This window comes from Aethina tumida, chromosome 6 (assembly GCF_024364675.1).
Source record: "Aethina tumida isolate Nest 87 chromosome 6, icAetTumi1.1, whole genome shotgun sequence".
Classification (NCBI taxonomy): Eukaryota; Metazoa; Arthropoda; class Insecta; order Coleoptera; family Nitidulidae; genus Aethina; species Aethina tumida.
The window spans coordinates 11,785,253-11,801,626 of record NC_065440.1 but is presented as its reverse complement, the minus strand read 5'-3'; the positions used below and the strand labels follow the sequence as shown (position 1 = coordinate 11,801,626).

Sequence of the window (16,374 nt, the reverse complement as noted above, 5' to 3'; positions counted from 1 at the left end):
AGAAAGATGTCGAGTTCATTTGTGCTCTGCTGTACATATTTGCTTTTTGGATCATGGTTTTAACTAGTAATTGAACTGAACAACTTTCAAAACTGATAACTTATTTATAATGTAACATTTTTACCTTTAATTTTTTATTTGATTTGTTTAAGATTATAAATTTATTAAAAAAGGCAACAAGAACAGCTATTTACTAAATATATAAATAAATATATAGAATTATGTATTTATGTGTATGTGTAATAGACTAATTGTAGTTAGTTTTTTTTTGTACTATTATTGAACCGTCGTTGGATAAACGAATACATTGCCTGGAAAAAATATAGATTACAGTAAACAAATGGCTTTTACCTATGCTAACTGTCTAAACCTGTGGAAGGATGCAACCTAATAGAAAGAATGCTATAGAAAGGATTTCATAGAACTCGATGTGTAAAGAGCGATTTTTATAGCCAAGAAGATTTATTTATTATCTAATTCAATAAAAGCAAAACAGTTTCACCTCTTAGTGATTTAATCTGGATAATTATTGTATATAAGTTATTGAAAATGTTGTGGTTTCATTTAATTTATGAAGCCGTAATTTAATTATCATTTCATTATATTGTATCTCCTTTTTGTTGTTGAAATTAATATAATAAGCTCTTAAGATGTGACGTAACAAAATGACAATACCTTCATTAACTCTGAATTTTGAATATTGAAGACAAATCTAGAATAATAAAGTATCAAAATAACTTTTAGATAATTACTCAATTGCATAAAATAAAATAAACTTTTAAAATGAATTATGTTTATTCTTAATATAAGTTACACAACAAAAATATAAAGACAATTTGATAAAACATTTCAAAATAATTTAGTATCCGCACAATTAAAACTTAATAATTACACATGAATGAGATTAGATTGGATTCACAATTAGAACTTAAAATAAATGGGATAGGATATGTCCCTATTACAAAATAATCTTAGAGAAATTGATTTAGAGCAAACGTCCTTTACATTCTAGAGAACCACAATGACAATAGAGGACTCTACCAGGAACGCTACCGATATCATAGTTGTAATTCCAAGTCAGTTCAGTACCAGCCCTAATAAACTGCGAACTGAAAAACGCCACCCAAGGAAATCTTGGATCTTGAGTGTCCACAAACACGTTCTGTACGAAAACGTTTGGAGAACAGGAATGCTACAAGTAAAATTTATTAGAATTAGCTTTAAGTAAAGTAGGGGAATAGTTACGTTCAGGAATCTTCCGATGTTTCCAGAAGTTTTGGCATCCATTATGTAAACCTCTTCGTTTGGTCCAAATAGGTCTCTCACCGAGTTGTATTTGGATTTCTCGTCCAGATCTGTCGTGCCCGATTTGGGATTGAAGCTCAGCACTTCTCTTCCCTCTAAAACACACAATTAATGGTTTAAAAAAGTGATGAAATAGTTGATAAATTAGTTGTTTACCATCTTCGTCGTCACTGATGGTGACGGTATCTATGTCTGTTTGCAGTGATTCTATTGCCTTCATGTTGATTTCGGTGGTGACCTCTTGTTTGATCACGACTGGCTCCTTTACTTTTGCATCTTTGATATCCTTTGTGTCCTTTACATCCTTCACCTCTTTGCTATCCTTCATATCCTTTGTGTTCTTCATCTCCTTGGATTCCTTCACTTCCTTTGTGTTCTTCACCTCCTTGGAATCCTTCGCATCCTTTGGATCCTTCGTATCCTTGTCGTCGTCGTTCCTCCTCCTCAACCTGGTCCTAATGCCGGTCTCCTGTCCGGCCACCTTGGTGGTGCATACGAAGTCGTTGTCGTCGCTGTACCGTCGGTTCTTCGCGTTAACCCCCCGCATTATTTCCTCCTCCTCGAAATCGGGAGTCAACCTACCACCGGACTTCGACGTTTTCGACGTGGCGTCGTCCAAGTCCTCGTCTTCTTCGTCTTCCAACACCTCCGCCTCGTAGTCCTCCTTGTATTTCTCCACCGTTTCTATGTAGTCTAGTTCAGCGAAGTATTCGTCGCCGTAGGCCATTCCATCCTTCAAAAATACACATTTACAAATCCCAATAGTTTTTTCTTGATCCCAATTACCTCATTGGCCATAGCCTCAGTGTGCAAGGTGCCGGCATAAATACAAATGAACGTGCCCTGCGGCACGTCGTTCAAACTCCTGATGCCCCAGCCGCGATTGTGGGTGCGGAACACCTGCAGCTTCAGCGACATCGGATTCTGGACGACGCGATTCAAACAGGTGGGTCCGCATTTGCAACGCGAATTGCACTCGTATATGCCCGTTATCACCTGGTCCTGCAGCCGTCTGTATATGTATCCCACCGAGTTGGGGTCCACGTCTTTGCCCAGATATTTGGCACCCTCCAACGTCAGTTTCCAGCACGAGCACTTCGTCTTGTCCTGGAAAGTGGAACGACGTCGTTAGTGGTTTATTGCGTGTTAAATAATGGGTTCGACTTACGATGCAGTCGTCTTCGCAGTCGCAGCCGCACAGGAATTCCGGCTCGCAATTTATGTGTACGCCTTCCATCGGTACACGTTTCGTGGAGTAATGACAAAAGTCTAGCATGTCATTGTTGACGCCGTTTATCACAGGTATTGGCACTTGTTCAAGCCCTGGCAAAATAAAAATGTTTGTACAGCATCTTCTTTCTTGTAAGTCTGAAATTTTCATAAACTGTTATAAAAACATGTAATTTTATACGTATTGCCCTCCTTTGTCTATAACCTTGTGAATATTGCAACAAATTAAAAGAATGACAAAGATTTATTTTGCCTTAAATTAAAAGTCTTCTATTGGACCAAATTAGTTAGTTTTTTCTGTTATATAAAAGTTTTTGACAATAAATTTGTGTATATAGACCAAATTACATTGACAAACGAAATGATACCTTTAGATAAATCGGCTGGATCCGGCTTGCAATCGACGTTAAACTCGGCCAAACACCGGACCATGTGGTTAAAGTCAAACAGATCTACAGTCATTTCGCTCTGAGTCACCCTCAAGTAGCAGTGCACCTGAAACATTCAACAATAATAACTAATAATCGTCCTGCTATCAAAGTACCTCAGCAATACTGCGCAGAATCCTGCCACAGGGGGTCTTGTATACTATCTCCTTCCTGCCCCTAGCCCGTGATGTCAGCCTGGCCCAGCCGCACAGCAACGGCTTCGACAACGGATTGTGCCCGCGCAGCTTGGAAAAATTGTGCGTCAACGTCCTGCGACACGCAGGACCGCACGGATGCCGCAAGTACCTCCGCTGCGTCACCATTTGGTCCCTGGGCGTGAAGTACTGCGAAATTATGCCGCTCATGTTTAAATCATCGTCAAATTAGTCGCTTTAATTGTGTCTGGTGGAGTGGGTGTGGACGGATTGTTGGTGATATGAAAGGGGGGGATATTTACCAAGATTTTCGGAACTACTTGTTCCCTTACCATGATCTTCGAGGTGGGACCGAGGGCGGTGTTAATAAGCGGCGGTAAGAAAGGCCGGGCGTGTTCGAGGCTGTTCGCGCTCAGTGGGCGGGGCGTCGTGCTCTTGCGAGCGACCGCCCTCACCGGATTGTCGTTCTCTTTGGTCGGCGAGTCGTCGACGATCGTCGACGGATACTCGTCGGTCCTCCGGTACTGAACGACGGTCGCAGACTCGTTCTACAACACAAAATTTCATTAGTATTGAACGATACACATAAATTGTCTCTCCAGATTCTGTCTTACATAAAATTTTATTAAACCAGTAAAATTCAATAAAGGATAATGGGTTATAATTATATTATGATACTTACTGGACCGGCCTTTCTTGATGCACGTATCCCACTGTGTCTGTTAGTGGCGGCCTGTTCCTCCCTGAACATCGGACTCAATCTCATCGAACCTCGATAAATTGTCTCCGTACGATTCAGGTGTTCGAAATGCACCGTCGCCAATGAACAGTCCACATGTTTGACCGTGCACAACCACCATTTCCCATTGTATTCCACTCGTACAGTTTGGTCCTTGGCCAGCTTCACCATTGGCCTGTCCTGACTCTCTATGTACTTCTTTATGAACGACCTCGAATCGTCTTTCATGTCCTCCCACACGTTCTTGCTGGATTCGAAGATTAAATGTACGTTTTCGTGATTAACATACTGAGCGTATCCGATGTCGAAGAATATTAAATATCTGAAATGAATTGTTGGTCAATTTTTATTAGGATAAAACAAGCGTATGTAAACCTATATTTGTTGCCTATGTGAGGCGACTCCCCGACAATTCCGGGGTAATACGGATGATTCTGCTTTTTCGTTTCTTCAGTGAACATAGCCAAAACCCTGGTACCAATAACAAGACGCACCGAACTGGGGGTCATGTACGCAATTTGTTTGCCGTTGACGATTCGATCCCGCTGCTGCTTCAGCTCCGTCAGCCTGTAGTGCACGTCATCGTAAACGTTCCCGTTGACCTCCTGCCCTGTAAACGACACGACCGCAGTTCAAAAAATCATCTGAAACGGGCAATAAAACCCACCAACAGGTATGGAGGTGCTCAAACGCGCCCGTATCCACGGCCCGGATGGATTCTGCTCCCTGACCACGTAGTAAATGTCGCCCTGTTTCGCCGGCGGCTTTTCCATCGGCCCGAAATTGGGCAGACCGGGAGGCGGCTCGATCTTCTCCGCCAGCTCCTCCAGTTTGTCGGTCACCCTAGGACTGTCGGCGTTGCCCGGGTCGTCCAGTTCGGCGTACGACACCGGCTTGTGGTGGCGGGCACTCTTCCTCGACGGCGCCGACACCGTGCCCGGCACCGTCGTCACCCTAATGGCCGACTGCGCCGGCTGTTGTTGCAATGGCTTCTGCTGAGGGTTCGGCGGCTTTTGTACCGTCGGTTTGGGCGGAGCCGAATCTAAAATAAAACATTCCAAACTATACTGTATTAATGGTTGTACCGCAATTTATTACCATATCTAGTGATTGTACCAGACGAACAGGAAAAGTCATCGATGATCGTGAGCCCTTTCAGTTCACGTCCGTTGGGACTGAACTTTTTATACAAATCAATTTGGATTGTATCAAAGCTCTGGCGTAGGTCCTTTACTTTGAAGCTTATTTCAGATATCTGATCTAAAAAACACGTTTAATATAATGTACAAGATGCTTTCAGAATAGATGGTCATATCTCACAATTGGACCAAATGTTAAAAAATATTAGTATTAAAATTATGAGATATGTTGTACTTGCTTTGAAATATTGTCCACTCGATTTAGAAACACAAAGATTGACTCACTTTCTATATTGAGGGTGCTGTCTTCAACAAACTCCACTTCTCGATGTGCCAAACTTTCAATGTCATACTTATTCAAAGCCTCATCGATAACCAAATCCAAATTATCCTTGATGAACTGTGCACTCTCCTCATCAATGTATTCAACCAAATCATTGATATTTCCATCTTCCTCATCGGAATCATCAATTTGCAGTGTCTCATTGATCAAAGGTAGGTTGACGCTCAAAACGCATTTGCCTTCGGCCGCGTTCATCGCCAATTTATCGTACGCAATCACCTACGGACACAATTAATATACGAGCCTAGCAACATTTTGGTAACTTACGGCTTGGGTGTAACAGTCATGGCAAATTTCCTCGACTATGTTTTTCGACGGTTTCACTTTGTAGTAGATGAGGCAAAAGTCGGGGGCGATGATGTAGTCTTTCGTTTTGCCCTCGCAGGACGAATTGATGCATCGTCTTGTCTCCTGTATTAAATCTATGATTGTTTCATTGTTGTTTATTGGCGTCAGTTGTTTGGCACCTTCCTCCTCATCGTCGTCCAACACTACCACATCGTTTGTCCCTTGTTTGCCTACCAATTAATAACATTATTTAAAGTTTTTGGATAATGTTTACTGATTACTTGAGACGGGCGTATTCAATTCTAGCGGCTTTTGTTCGATTATCGGTGCGTTATGGATTGTATCATCGATCTCCATCAAATCCTCATCTTCCTGCATTTTTTGTACAATTTACTGTTAATTTTATAGTTGATTTTATTCAAATAAACTTAGTGATCAGTTAAAAATTAATCGAAAGACGCCAACAATAATTTTAGGTTAGAAACAGCACAAGTGACCTACGAATTAGGTGCAATCACCACTTTCTGTCAATAACCTAACCTAACTCATAAAAAATGTAAATAAACAAAAATCAAAACATGTCCAGTTTAAAATGCCACATATGTTTCAAACAGGATAAATGTTTGTTTAGTGTACAAGAACAAGACGAAAATTGTGTAATTTTACTCACAAAATTAGAAAACATTGTGCCAGAACTAGCTTGGTATAATAGTTATTTAATTTGTAAACTGTGTAAAGAGCAAATTGAGAACTGCTACAATTTCAAATTGTTTTGCTTAAGTTCGTCAACTAAACGAGACAGTGAACTTTTCGTTGTGCCACAAAAGAATGAAGTGTGTATTGAAAATATAGATTTACAATGTTTCGACTGTAATAGTCAGTTTTATGATAAAGATTTGCTGAGTGAACATTTAACTACACATCAAAACAAAGAGCTGGATGTTAGTAAATTGGAGTCGGCCTCAGAAGTACGTATTTTAGTGAAACATAGCTTATATAAATAATCACATAATAAACGTATTTTAGGAAAAACCGGAACCAGCTAAAGAGAACAAAAGGCGTCAAACAACGTTATTTACATGTGAAATATGTGCGCAAACCTACAAGTTGAAAAAGAACTTAATCATACACTGCAGCGAGTCCCACAACTTGGATGTAAAAACCATAAGACCATACACATGTGCGAATTGCCCCAAAAGGTTCAGGACGTCTGCGAATTTGATACAACACAGAAAATACCATGAGGGAGTGCGCTCCTACATCTGCAGTTTCTGCGGCAAAGGGTAAGACGTATTTAAATGTAGGAAAACCCCCAAAACTGTTAATTTTCAGTTACATAACGCACAGTGATCTGTTGTCGCACGAAAAAATCCACCACAACAAAAGAAGTTACGGCTGCAACATCTGCAACACGACCTACAACACGAACAAGGCGCTGCAGCAACACAAATTCGTGGTGCACACCGACCCCAGCAACTGGAAGTACAGCTGCGACGTCTGTCTGAAACGGTTCCCTCTGAAGGGCGGTTACTCGGAGCACATGAAGCGGCACGAAGGGGTGAAACAGCACTCCTGCTTGGTGTGTGGCAAACGGTTCGTCAGCAAGGTGGAGCTTTCGAAGCACAAGAAGCTGCATTCCAACTTCCGGGGCTTCAAATGTTCGCAGTGTCCGAAGGAATACAAGGACAAGTACAAATTACTAACAAATATGATTGATTAAATGTTAGGACGGACTTTTGTTGTAGGTTTTTGTATGAGGTGCACCTCACAAAGGTGCATGGTATAGGTAACAAACCGGTGCCGGTCAGAGTGAAGAAGCACACGTGTCACATTTGTCCCAGTTCGTTCTACGACAAGCACAAACTGGCCAGGCATTTGTGCACGCATTCTGGTGTAAAACCTTTCAGTTGTACCATGTGTGACAAGAAATTTACGGACAGGTCTTATCTGAATCAACACATGAAGAAAATCCATGAAATTACAAAAGGTGCCATCACTTAATTATTATATCTATTAATAAACGAATTCTAGTCTCTCTATTAAAAATTTCAATTAAAAAATCAGTTCTGCAACAATTATTTAATTGTTGGAAGCTTTATTCATAAATTGAGAGTGGTTTTCTGTCTGTGTTTTAATATACTAAGAATAAATTTATTTCAGTTATAATAAAAGTACAATGATAATTATATATAACAATATTTTCTAATTATAAAAAACTGTTATTCAGTTGCAGTAATAAATTCATTGTCCTGCTGAATGAATTTTTCAGTCATGTCTTCAGGAACTTCTACATCTTTGATATTATCCTTATCAATTTCATCTTCAGTCCTGAAATTTAATTGAAAACTTATATAAAAGTAAAACAATAAAAACTGATTTACCTTATGAGTATATCGACGAGATTTTCACACGCCAAAAGGACCTTCCTATCCTTCTCCCACTTATGCAATTCCCTAAGTATTACATAAGTATTTTTGTCCCTGATTTGTTGTCTGTTGCTCCTTTTTGTGCAGAGTTGAGTTATGGCCTCTAACAAGGAGCACCTGTCATTGTAAGAATTATAAATTTAATTTAACACAGTCACACACCATCTAAAAGTTATTTACCTGATGTCAGGGTCTTCTTCCCTTTGTTTATCCTCAGGCAAATACTGCAAGTCACATGGAAGTTTGTCATTGTCCTCATCATCAAACTCTTCATTGCCAGCCAGAGGCAACAGCAAACTGGGCAATATATCAACCTCATCACTCAACAACCATTCATGATAATCCTCTTCAAAACAACAGTTTTTAAGTGTGCCAATTATTCCACCTTTCCTAACAAGTGAGTCCTTAAATTCAGTAAATGGTAACAGCCTTTGTATCACACACTTTTCTTTATCTAAAATCTTTCTCCTGACTCTGGAACTTTGTGACAGGTTTGAAAGCACTGGTCCTAAGTAATGTAAGTTGGCACCTTGCTTATTGTAGCTGGTTTTAGTAAAGATGTTAATCAAATCGTCAAAACTTCTACCCGACTCCTCGATTGTGTCAATGATTTGTTCGATTAAACACGAATTTCGAGTAAGATTCGACAAAATCATACAACACTGGTCAGCTAAGTAACTTTCGGGGTCAAACACGTGATAAAGGGTGGTTTTAATGAGGTTTTCCGGTGGCTGTTGTAACGGAGGACAATACTTCTTCACGTCCAATTTGACCAGGTTACTTGCACCCTTTTCGTTGGCTGAAATGTTCACCAAACACAAGCTTGAATCTTTGGCTATTGGAACGCTCCTGTCTGACAGTAATGCTATCAAACATGTACACAACTCGGGTATTTCTAATATTAACTTCAAACCGTCCTCTGTGCCAGTTAAACCTAAAAACCAATATTATAATTGACCACCTAAGTTTTGTATTTATTTTTTGTTTTGAAGCACTAACCCAGGATATTTTCGAGGGCCAACGCCTTTAAGTCCAATCGGGCCCCTATGTTTAAAAATTTAACCAACTCCTTGATTTCCGTCATGTTTATTTTAATTGTTTATTGTGGAAAACAGATTTAACATAACCTCAAAGGGGCACATGTATTTTAAAGAGGTGGTGGGGGCTTACGTCACTAAAGGCGCCATTACGCTCAATTTGAAAAATATTCGAATACTTTCATATTTAAAACAATTATTGTATATCTTATAGTTAATATATTTTAACATTTTTTATATGTGTATATTGATTTATTAAATATGAGCTCAATAAACTTGTTTAATTAAATTATATTCTAATTTAAAACCATTAGATGATAATTTAAACAAAACTGACTCAATTTATTAAAAATTGTATACATCCTTTTATGTATATTATGTTTATCTTCTGTATTTGCTGTTATCAAACTTTCACTGTCAGTAACTTGTTTCAAAATATGAAATTTGATTAACGTCAAATGTAAATTACGTCAAACATGTGTAAAGTTTAAATTATCGTAGTCGTGTCTTAAGGTACTTTTTGTATAAATTTATGTATGTCCAAGAACTCACAATCGTAAGACCTCCGAACCTATCATTACACATCCCTCATCTAATTCCTTTAAACAGACCAACTCCATTGTTCGATCATGACCGAACCACCACAAAACTCACAAGAAGGCAAAGTATATCTTGAAGAGCTGACACGCAAGTTCGTCGAGGAGAAGCGCAAAGTTAGCACCACAGTTCACAACCTGATCGAGAATGGCGGGCTGGACAATGTTTGCAAACAGGTAACTCGAAAACTAAACCACCAGTTTAAAACTCAACTAATTGTGGACGTAGGTGGAGATGTGGAAGCGCAACTACCAACAGGTGGAGCGCCAACGCCAGACGTTGGAACGCGAAAAGAAAACCATATTGCAGAAGCTGCGGAAGGCGGAGACCGGCGACCACGCGGACAACCCGACTCAAAGCAGCTTACAGGTGGTGTCCCCAAAAGATTTATTCACGTTTCCAATTCAATCCGATTGCAGGCCAGCAACAACGAACTGAAGGAGAAGCTGGAGGCGTTGGAGAAGCGTTTCACGCAAATGGACTCGAAAAACGTGAAGCTGAGGGCCAGAAACACGTTGCTGGAGAAGGAAAAGGAGGAACTGACCGCCAAGTTCGAAGGCCTGACCATTGAAACCAACAATCTCAGCATCGGTACAACTGAATTATAACAACTGAAAGCTTTACTAGGTACTCGTTTCAGAAATCAGCAAGCTGCGAGGCCTCAACGCCGCCCTTAAGAATCAAAACTTGAAGCTGAAGGGCTCCATATCCGTTCCAGAAAAGGAAAAGGAGGATTTGAAGAAACAACTGGACACGGTCAAGGGCGAAATAAACAATCTACAGACTGTCATCGGCAAGTTGAAGTGCCTCAACAGCTCGCTGAAGACCCAAAACCAGGAGCTGAAGATGAAGCTGGCGGCTGGCGACTCGCAGCAAACGCAGGACGAACGACTCGAAGAGGAGAACAGGATTCAGGTGCAACTATTGGAGAAGGACATCGACGAACTGAAATCAGTTATACAGCAGTTAGAGAACAAAAATAATTCATTGGAGAAGGACCTAAAGGACAACTCCATCAAAGACGTGGAACTGGAGAACGAGAAGTTGCGCGTGGAAATCGAGGAACGGGACAAAACCTTGGCGAAGATGAAGGAGGAACTCGAGAAGTTTAATAAGATCATTGCGGAGAATCAAAATTTAAAAGTATTACGTTATATTTTATTATCATGGTGTATTAAATGAATGTTTCTTAGGCAAATCTAAATAAAACACAAGGAACTTTAGAAAGGGTGCAGAAGGACTTGGAGAAGGCGTTGTCGCGAGCCATCAACTGCAGCAAGTTGCAAATGGAGAACGACCAGCTGAAGAAGCAGGCACAGGACGCAGCCTTAACCCAAAAGTTACAGCAACAGAACGTGGAACTGAAAAACCAAATGGAGTCTCTAATGAATGATAATCAAACCTTAAAACGCCACGTCCACCAGTTGTGCCACTATCAGAACCATCTCCAGTCAGCAAAAGAACACGACGCCTGCAACAAGCAAACAAGTACCACCAAGACAATAGGTTTAAATTGTTAATAAACTGTACCTGTTTCAGTAACAATGTTGACCACCGAAAACAAGAGATTAAAACACGAAATGGACGTGCTGATGTCAGATATGGTGGAGGAACGGAAACGCCGCCTGTCCCAAGCGGACGACGCCTCCATAAAACTGACGGCGAAGATCAACGACCTAGAAACCCAGTGCGACCAGTTGCGCAAAGACCTCAACATAGCCTTAAACGACACCAAGTCCAAAACCAGCGAGCTGCTGCGCGTGCAGATCAGCGAGGCGAACATCAAGCAACGCCTGATCGACATGGACGACGCACTGAAGAAGGCACGCAAAGAGCTGAACGAGGTGCGTCAAAAGGAACGGGTGAGCGTGACAACGTTGGAGGAGCTGAAGCAACGAGATAGCTTATTCAGGCAGAGGATAGACACGCTCGAGGAGGAGAACCGTAATTTACAGAAGACGTTGGAGGAGACGACCCAGACGTTGGACACGCAAAGCAAGCAACTGTTGGAGTTGAACAACAGCTACAAACGCATGAAGGTCGAGAAGGAGAACCTTTTCAAGCAGGTGGAGGCGATGCCCAAAGGTATTCCTCCTGATCATAAAGACGTTCGAATAAAACTTAAAATTGGTTGTAGATGACGTGGTGTACCTGAAGGGTGTCTTGTTCAAAGTGACGAGTGAAAAGGAAAACTTGGAGAAGGCCTACCAGTCCATAAACGAGGAGTACCTCAAGTGGAAGGAGCTGCAGAACCAAGAAGACATGAATCTGCGCAACACGATCAGCCAACTGGAAATGGAAAACGGGAAGCTGCAAATACAACTGGAAAACCTGAACAACGGCCAGGCCGTGCAAACGCAACGGGTTCTGGAAGAGGAGGTGTACAGGTTGAGGAAGGAATCCACGACTTTGAGACACAAACTGAAGGTAACACAAGACGACTACAACAGGTTGAAGTTGGAGGCGCCGAAGGCGATAGAAATCCACAATCAGTACAGAAGGAGGTTGTCGATTTTGGAGCAGGAGAAGGCGCAACTGTTGGACGAGTTGAACAAGAGCGTCAAGGAGATGGCAAGCATCGGAAGCACCGAGGAAACCATGAGGCTGAGGTCGAGGATCAAGCAGCTGGAGGACGTGATGGTGTCGCAGAAACAAAAGTACGACAGCGCGTTCGTGCAGAGCAAAGAGCTGATGAGTCTCGCCGGCATGCTCAGGGATAAGGTTTATTTACACACTGGTGCGTATAATTTTCTAAACATTCGTTGTAGATGATGGAGCTGGAGGAAGAGAACGCCCACTTGAAAAAGAACTTGTACCTCATGCAGTCACACTCCAGAAGTGTCTTGCAAAACATCTCCTCCGTCGATAAAACCACCATCGAACAGAAGGAGAAAATCACCCAGTTGGAAAAGGAAGTGAAGCTGCTTAAGGCACAACTTGAGGATGTGTTGAAGAAGTATAGACACGCCGAAACCGTTCTGATGGAGAACAAAGCCATGCGCATGAAATTAAAGGACATGGAGTTGAACGTTGAGTTGCTGAGGAGGGAGCTGAACAACTCCTTGGAGGATTTGCAGGAGCAGGAGCAACAACTTGCGTTATTGACCGTAGAAAACGATAGGCTGAAACAAGGGCAGATTTAAGATAAAATTGTTTATTACTGTGATTGTTTTGTGATAAATATAATGCGGTTTTATGTTATAATTAGACTCGGTACTTTTACTTATCTTAAGGGAAACCAAACTGTGTTTCTGTCGTGCAATTACTGGAACTGATAACAGGATGTTTGCATGAACACCGCAAGTTTTCTGCGGAAGCTAAAAAACCTGTAGACAAGTATAAAAGGTATGGCGAAAGGAAGTTTAACAATTAGTAGTTTGTTGTAGTACTTTAGTGCATCATCGACTGGTACGGAAGGGTTTGTGTGTCTTACTATATTTATTATTATCAATAAGTCTTTTGTTAGATTTAACATGACGGACAAGAAGCAGAATATTTTGCTCCTGTTCGACAGGCCGCAAGAACCTGTTTTCATGGTGAAAGGTGACAAGAAGGCTCAGTTTGATGTTCCACAAGAATATCTGGTAAATTACAAATCTAACCCAACTAGTTTAGTTTTATTAAATTAATTGATTACAGAGGGACAAATATAAAAGTCTTGGTGACTCCACCATCCAAAGCAGATTCGGTGCGGACGCTGGGGAGAAAATACAAGTGAACCGAATATCGATTCCACCATTGGGGGAAGTGGAGGAGCTACCTCAAGACTCCAACTTCTCCTTGTTCCTGCCAAGACACCGACAACTGGCCGGCCAACTAATCGACGTATTCTTAGGTATGATCCATCACCCACCATCTCTTGATATTTTAGTTGATCAATTTAAGGTGTGAGGAACGTGGACGACCTGTTGGCGGTGGCCATTTACGCCAGAGAACGAGTTAACCCGTACCTCTTCAACTACGCGTTGTCCGTGGCTCTGTTACACAGGCCTGACACCCAAGACCTGGACCTGCCCGCCTTCATCCAATCGTTCCCGGACAAATACGTAGACAGCAAGGTGTTCCAGAAGGCACGCCAGGAGGCCACGGTGGTACCGGAAGGGCAACGCGCCCCCATTGAAATACCCATCGACTACACCGCCTCAGACTTGGAAACGGAACATCGGCTGGCCTACTTCCGCGAAGACCTGGGCATTAATTTGCACCACTGGCATTGGCACCTGGTGTACCCTTTCGAAGCTGCCCGCGAGATCGTCGACAAGAATCGCAGGGGGGAGTTGTTTTATTACATGCACCAGCAGGTCGTGGCCCGCTACAACTTCGAGAGGTTGTGCAACAAGATGAAACGTGTGGACCGCTTCATCGACTGGAACCAGCCGATCAAAGAGGCCTACTTCCCCAAACTGGACAGTTTGGTGGCTTCGAGGTCGTGGCCCGCACGTGTCGCCAATCAGAGGCTGTCCAATTTGAAGAGGGAGTCGGACCAGGTGGTTGTGGATATAGACGATCTGGTGCGTTGGAGGGATCGTATCTTCGACGCCATTCACTCAGGAGTTGCCCAAGGGGTAAGCTAAATCTTTCGCCAACGACCTGAGTTAATTAACAGTGTGATCGTGTAGGAAAAAGGGCCGGTCCAACTGACGGAAAACGAAGGCATTGATGTGCTGGGGAACATGGTGGAGTCCAGCATTTTGTCTCCGAATCGTGGGTTCTACGGCGACTTGCACAACATGGGTCACGTCTTCTTGTCCTACATTCACGACCCGGATCACAGACATTTGGAGTCGTTCGGAGTAATTGGGGACTCTGCCACCGCCATGAGGGATCCCATCTTTTACAGGTGGCACGCCTACATCGACTACATCTTCCAAGAGCACAAAAGCACTTTACCTCGTTATACTGAGGCTCAGGTACCCAAATATTACTCTTTAAATATCAAAACATTAACCTAAACCTGTTTCTAGTTGGGTAATCAAGGAGTAACGGTAACAGACATCTCGATCCAAAGTGAAGGTACTCCAAAGAATACCTTCTCCACCTTCTGGCAACAATCGGACGTCGACTTGTCCAGAGGCATGGATTTCCAACCCAGAGGGGCGGTGTTCGTACGTTTCACTCACCTCCAACACAGGAACTTCACCTACAACATCGTGGTGGAGAACAAATCGAGCGGCAACAAACAAGGAACTTGCAGGATTTTCATCAGCCCCAAGTTCGATGAAAGGGGCAACCCTTGGCAATATCGGGAGCAACGCCACATGTTCGTGGAGTTGGACAAGTTCAAAGTCAATCGTAAGTCAACACCTTCATTGTCCAACTTCTATGTTAAAAATTCGTTGTACAGTCAAGCAGGGCAAGAACATGATAACGAGAAGCTCCACCCAATCATCGGTGACGATCCCCTTCGAGAGGACCTTCAGAGATTTGGACACGAGCAGGCCTCAAGGAGGCCAGGCCTTGGCCCAGTTCAACTTCTGCGGTTGCGGCTGGCCGCAGCACATGCTCATACCGAAAGGTGCACCTGAGGGAGTGGCTTGCCAGTTGTTCGTCATGATTTCCGACTACAAGGACGACAAAATAGAACAGAACACCGAGGGAGTTTGTAACGACGCCGACAGTTACTGCGGCATCAAGGATAAGCTGTACCCGGACCGTAGATCCATGGGTTACCCGTTCGACAGGGAACCGAGAGAAGGGGTGGACACACTGCAGCAGTTCCTGACGCCCAACATGCGCGTGCAAGACTGCACCATCCGTTTCGAGAACAGGACCTTCAAGCCCAGAAATAATTGAATGTATATTCGCATTGTTTTATTGATTAAATATATATAAATAAGCACATTGTCAAACGTGGTGTTAATTTTATATTCCTGACACAACGGTTTCGCAGCACAGGTTGTTCAACCATGGGCAACACCTGGTTTCACTGTCCAACTGCACACTTTCGTCTTTGGTCAAAGGTACCACCTACAAAATGAGTATTTTGACAGCAACTTACAATTGTAACGTGTCGACTTAACCTGCACTCCTTTGTGCCGATACTTAACGTCCGAATTCATCATTATACTTATTTTTTTTGTGTATTCGCTGGGTTTATGCACGAGTGCGTGGGACTCTGTTAAAATGGTGTTTTTAATCACACGCTCACTTACACGCTCATGCTCAGGCTCATTTTCTTGGGGTTTCGGCTTATCTTCATCTGAACTAGTTTCGTTTTCGTTCGGTGTGACCAACAACACGGACCGAGTTGAGTCATTTCTTGGGATTTTCGGTGGTGTGGACATTCTGGCAATAACAACAGGTGATGTGAATGTGTGACTTTGATGTTTTTGTCAAATATATTTGTTTATTGTGTTGCTCAAGAGACATCAATAAATTCTGTTCAAATATTGACAGTGACGTTGGCAAGGATTGATGATTCAACATTAGCAACACCTGCAACCAAACCAATGGAAGCTTCAGCCTTCAAATGATTACTGTTTCCAAGTAATGGCAATGGAACTGGCGGAAGATTATTGATGAATCCCATCAAATCCTTTACTATGTCATCAGCTCCACCCACAAGTTGTGTGAGACTTTTGTTGGTACTGCCAGAGACGCTAGAAAGAGCATTACTGAGAGCATCAACAATGGGTCCAACAATAGAAAGCTTCTTCAGTAGTCCCAGTGGATCACCTTTAAGCACAT

At 42.3% G+C, this 16,374-nt stretch overlaps 6 protein-coding genes across 10 annotated transcripts; 3 read left to right on the top strand and 3 right to left on the bottom strand.

Moving 5' to 3' along the window:
- Positions 1-776: 776 nt before the first annotated feature.
- On the bottom strand, positions 777-6,126 carry LOC109602736 (histone-lysine N-methyltransferase eggless). 3 transcript variants are annotated; one of them, XM_049968518.1, is made up of 15 exons: positions 5,909-6,126; positions 5,607-5,857; positions 5,282-5,558; positions 4,956-5,117; positions 4,525-4,899; positions 4,233-4,467; positions 3,801-4,179; positions 3,421-3,666; positions 3,080-3,307; positions 2,904-3,030; positions 2,474-2,673; positions 2,092-2,412; positions 1,462-2,038; positions 1,246-1,400; positions 777-1,192 (listed from the first exon to the last, which is right to left on the bottom strand). In XM_049968518.1, exons 1-15 carry the CDS (start codon positions 6,003-6,005, stop codon positions 986-988), a joined length of 3,837 nt encoding a protein of 1,278 aa, XP_049824475.1. In that variant the 5' UTR covers positions 6,006-6,126; the 3' UTR covers positions 777-985. The 3 variants fall into 3 exon arrangements, with proteins under 3 accessions (XP_049824475.1, XP_049824477.1, XP_049824476.1); XM_049968520.1 differs by having other exon boundaries at positions 2,474-2,628; XM_049968519.1 differs by having other exon boundaries at positions 3,451-3,666.
- Positions 6,079-7,642, top strand: LOC109602747 (gastrula zinc finger protein XlCGF57.1). 2 transcript variants are annotated; one of them, XM_049968521.1, is made up of 4 exons: positions 6,079-6,595; positions 6,654-6,910; positions 6,960-7,316; positions 7,355-7,642. In XM_049968521.1, the coding sequence occupies exons 1-4, from the start codon at positions 6,206-6,208 to the stop codon at positions 7,626-7,628; spliced, it is 1,278 nt and encodes a 425-aa protein (XP_049824478.1). In that variant the 5' UTR covers positions 6,079-6,205; the 3' UTR covers positions 7,629-7,642. The 2 variants fall into 2 exon arrangements, with proteins under 2 accessions (XP_049824478.1, XP_019874739.2); XM_020019180.2 differs by having other exon boundaries at positions 6,087-6,595; positions 7,373-7,642.
- A 97-nt stretch (positions 7,643-7,739) lies between these two features.
- On the bottom strand, positions 7,740-9,198 carry LOC109602744 (protein HGH1 homolog). The gene is made up of 4 exons (XM_020019174.2): positions 9,053-9,198; positions 8,234-8,987; positions 8,009-8,170; positions 7,740-7,955 (listed from the first exon to the last, which is right to left on the bottom strand). Exons 1-4 carry the CDS (start codon positions 9,135-9,137, stop codon positions 7,847-7,849), a joined length of 1,110 nt encoding a protein of 369 aa, XP_019874733.2. The 5' UTR covers positions 9,138-9,198; the 3' UTR covers positions 7,740-7,846.
- A 329-nt stretch (positions 9,199-9,527) lies between these two features.
- Positions 9,528-12,896, top strand: LOC109602735 (GRIP and coiled-coil domain-containing protein 2-like). The gene is made up of 9 exons (XM_049968564.1): positions 9,528-9,646; positions 9,700-9,863; positions 9,916-10,056; positions 10,107-10,278; positions 10,328-10,830; positions 10,881-11,175; positions 11,227-11,772; positions 11,825-12,408; positions 12,456-12,896. The coding sequence occupies exons 2-9, from the start codon at positions 9,720-9,722 to the stop codon at positions 12,828-12,830; spliced, it is 2,760 nt and encodes a 919-aa protein (XP_049824521.1). The 5' UTR covers positions 9,528-9,646; positions 9,700-9,719; the 3' UTR covers positions 12,831-12,896.
- A 105-nt stretch (positions 12,897-13,001) lies between these two features.
- LOC109604161 (phenoloxidase 1-like) lies at positions 13,002-15,536 on the top strand. The gene is made up of 7 exons (XM_049968565.1): positions 13,002-13,095; positions 13,154-13,271; positions 13,327-13,522; positions 13,573-14,252; positions 14,307-14,597; positions 14,652-14,979; positions 15,032-15,536. The coding sequence occupies exons 2-7, from the start codon at positions 13,161-13,163 to the stop codon at positions 15,478-15,480; spliced, it is 2,055 nt and encodes a 684-aa protein (XP_049824522.1). The 5' UTR covers positions 13,002-13,095; positions 13,154-13,160; the 3' UTR covers positions 15,481-15,536.
- Positions 15,484-16,080, bottom strand: LOC109604173 (uncharacterized). 2 transcript variants are annotated; one of them, XM_020020702.2, is made up of 2 exons: positions 15,840-16,080; positions 15,484-15,654 (listed from the first exon to the last, which is right to left on the bottom strand). In XM_020020702.2, exons 1-2 carry the CDS (start codon positions 15,969-15,971, stop codon positions 15,550-15,552), a joined length of 237 nt encoding a protein of 78 aa, XP_019876261.1. In that variant the 5' UTR covers positions 15,972-16,080; the 3' UTR covers positions 15,484-15,549. The 2 variants fall into 2 exon arrangements, with proteins under 2 accessions (XP_019876261.1, XP_019876260.1); XM_020020701.2 differs by having other exon boundaries at positions 15,708-16,038.
- Between the last annotated feature and the right edge of the window lie 294 nt (positions 16,081-16,374).

Bases quoted from the DNA above. Each gene is read 5' to 3' on its own strand.
- LOC109602736 (XM_049968518.1), bottom strand. From the start codon at position 6,005: ATGCAGGAAGATGAGGATTTGATGGAGATCGATGATACAATCCATAAC. The intron at 4,468-4,524 runs GTGGGTTTTATT...TGTCGTTTACAG, and splicing joins GAGCACCTCCATACCTGTTG to GGCAGGAGGTCAACGGGAAC. The intron at 3,308-3,420 runs GTAAATATCCCC...ATAATTTCGCAG, and splicing joins AAGTAGTTCCGAAAATCTTG to TACTTCACGCCCAGGGACCA.
- LOC109602747 (XM_049968521.1), top strand. From the start codon at position 6,206: ATGTCCAGTTTAAAATGCCACATATGTTTCAAACAGGATAAATGTTTG. The intron at 6,596-6,653 runs GTACGTATTTTA...AACGTATTTTAG, and splicing joins AATTGGAGTCGGCCTCAGAA to GAAAAACCGGAACCAGCTAA. The intron at 7,317-7,354 runs GTACAAATTACT...ATTAAATGTTAG, and splicing joins CCGAAGGAATACAAGGACAA to GACGGACTTTTGTTGTAGGT.
- LOC109602744 (XM_020019174.2), bottom strand. From the start codon at position 9,137: ATGACGGAAATCAAGGAGTTGGTTAAATTTTTAAACATAGGGGCCCGA. The intron at 8,171-8,233 runs GTAAATAACTTT...TTACAATGACAG, and splicing joins GAAGAAGACCCTGACATCAG to GTGCTCCTTGTTAGAGGCCA. The intron at 7,956-8,008 runs GTAAATCAGTTT...ATTAAATTTCAG, and splicing joins CTCGTCGATATACTCATAAG to GACTGAAGATGAAATTGATA.
- LOC109602735 (XM_049968564.1), top strand. From the start codon at position 9,720: ATGACCGAACCACCACAAAACTCACAAGAAGGCAAAGTATATCTTGAA. The intron at 10,831-10,880 runs GTATTACGTTAT...AATGTTTCTTAG, and splicing joins CGGAGAATCAAAATTTAAAA to GCAAATCTAAATAAAACACA. The intron at 11,176-11,226 runs GTACCACCAAGA...TACCTGTTTCAG, and splicing joins CGCCTGCAACAAGCAAACAA to TAACAATGTTGACCACCGAA.
- LOC109604161 (XM_049968565.1), top strand. From the start codon at position 13,161: ATGACGGACAAGAAGCAGAATATTTTGCTCCTGTTCGACAGGCCGCAA. The intron at 13,272-13,326 runs GTAAATTACAAA...AATTGATTACAG, and splicing joins ATGTTCCACAAGAATATCTG to AGGGACAAATATAAAAGTCT. The intron at 14,253-14,306 runs GTAAGCTAAATC...GTGATCGTGTAG, and splicing joins ACTCAGGAGTTGCCCAAGGG to GAAAAAGGGCCGGTCCAACT.
- LOC109604173 (XM_020020701.2), bottom strand. From the start codon at position 15,971: ATGTCCACACCACCGAAAATCCCAAGAAATGACTCAACTCGGTCCGTG. The intron at 15,655-15,707 runs GTTAAGTCGACA...CTCATTTTGTAG, and splicing joins ATCGGCACAAAGGAGTGCAG to GTGGTACCTTTGACCAAAGA.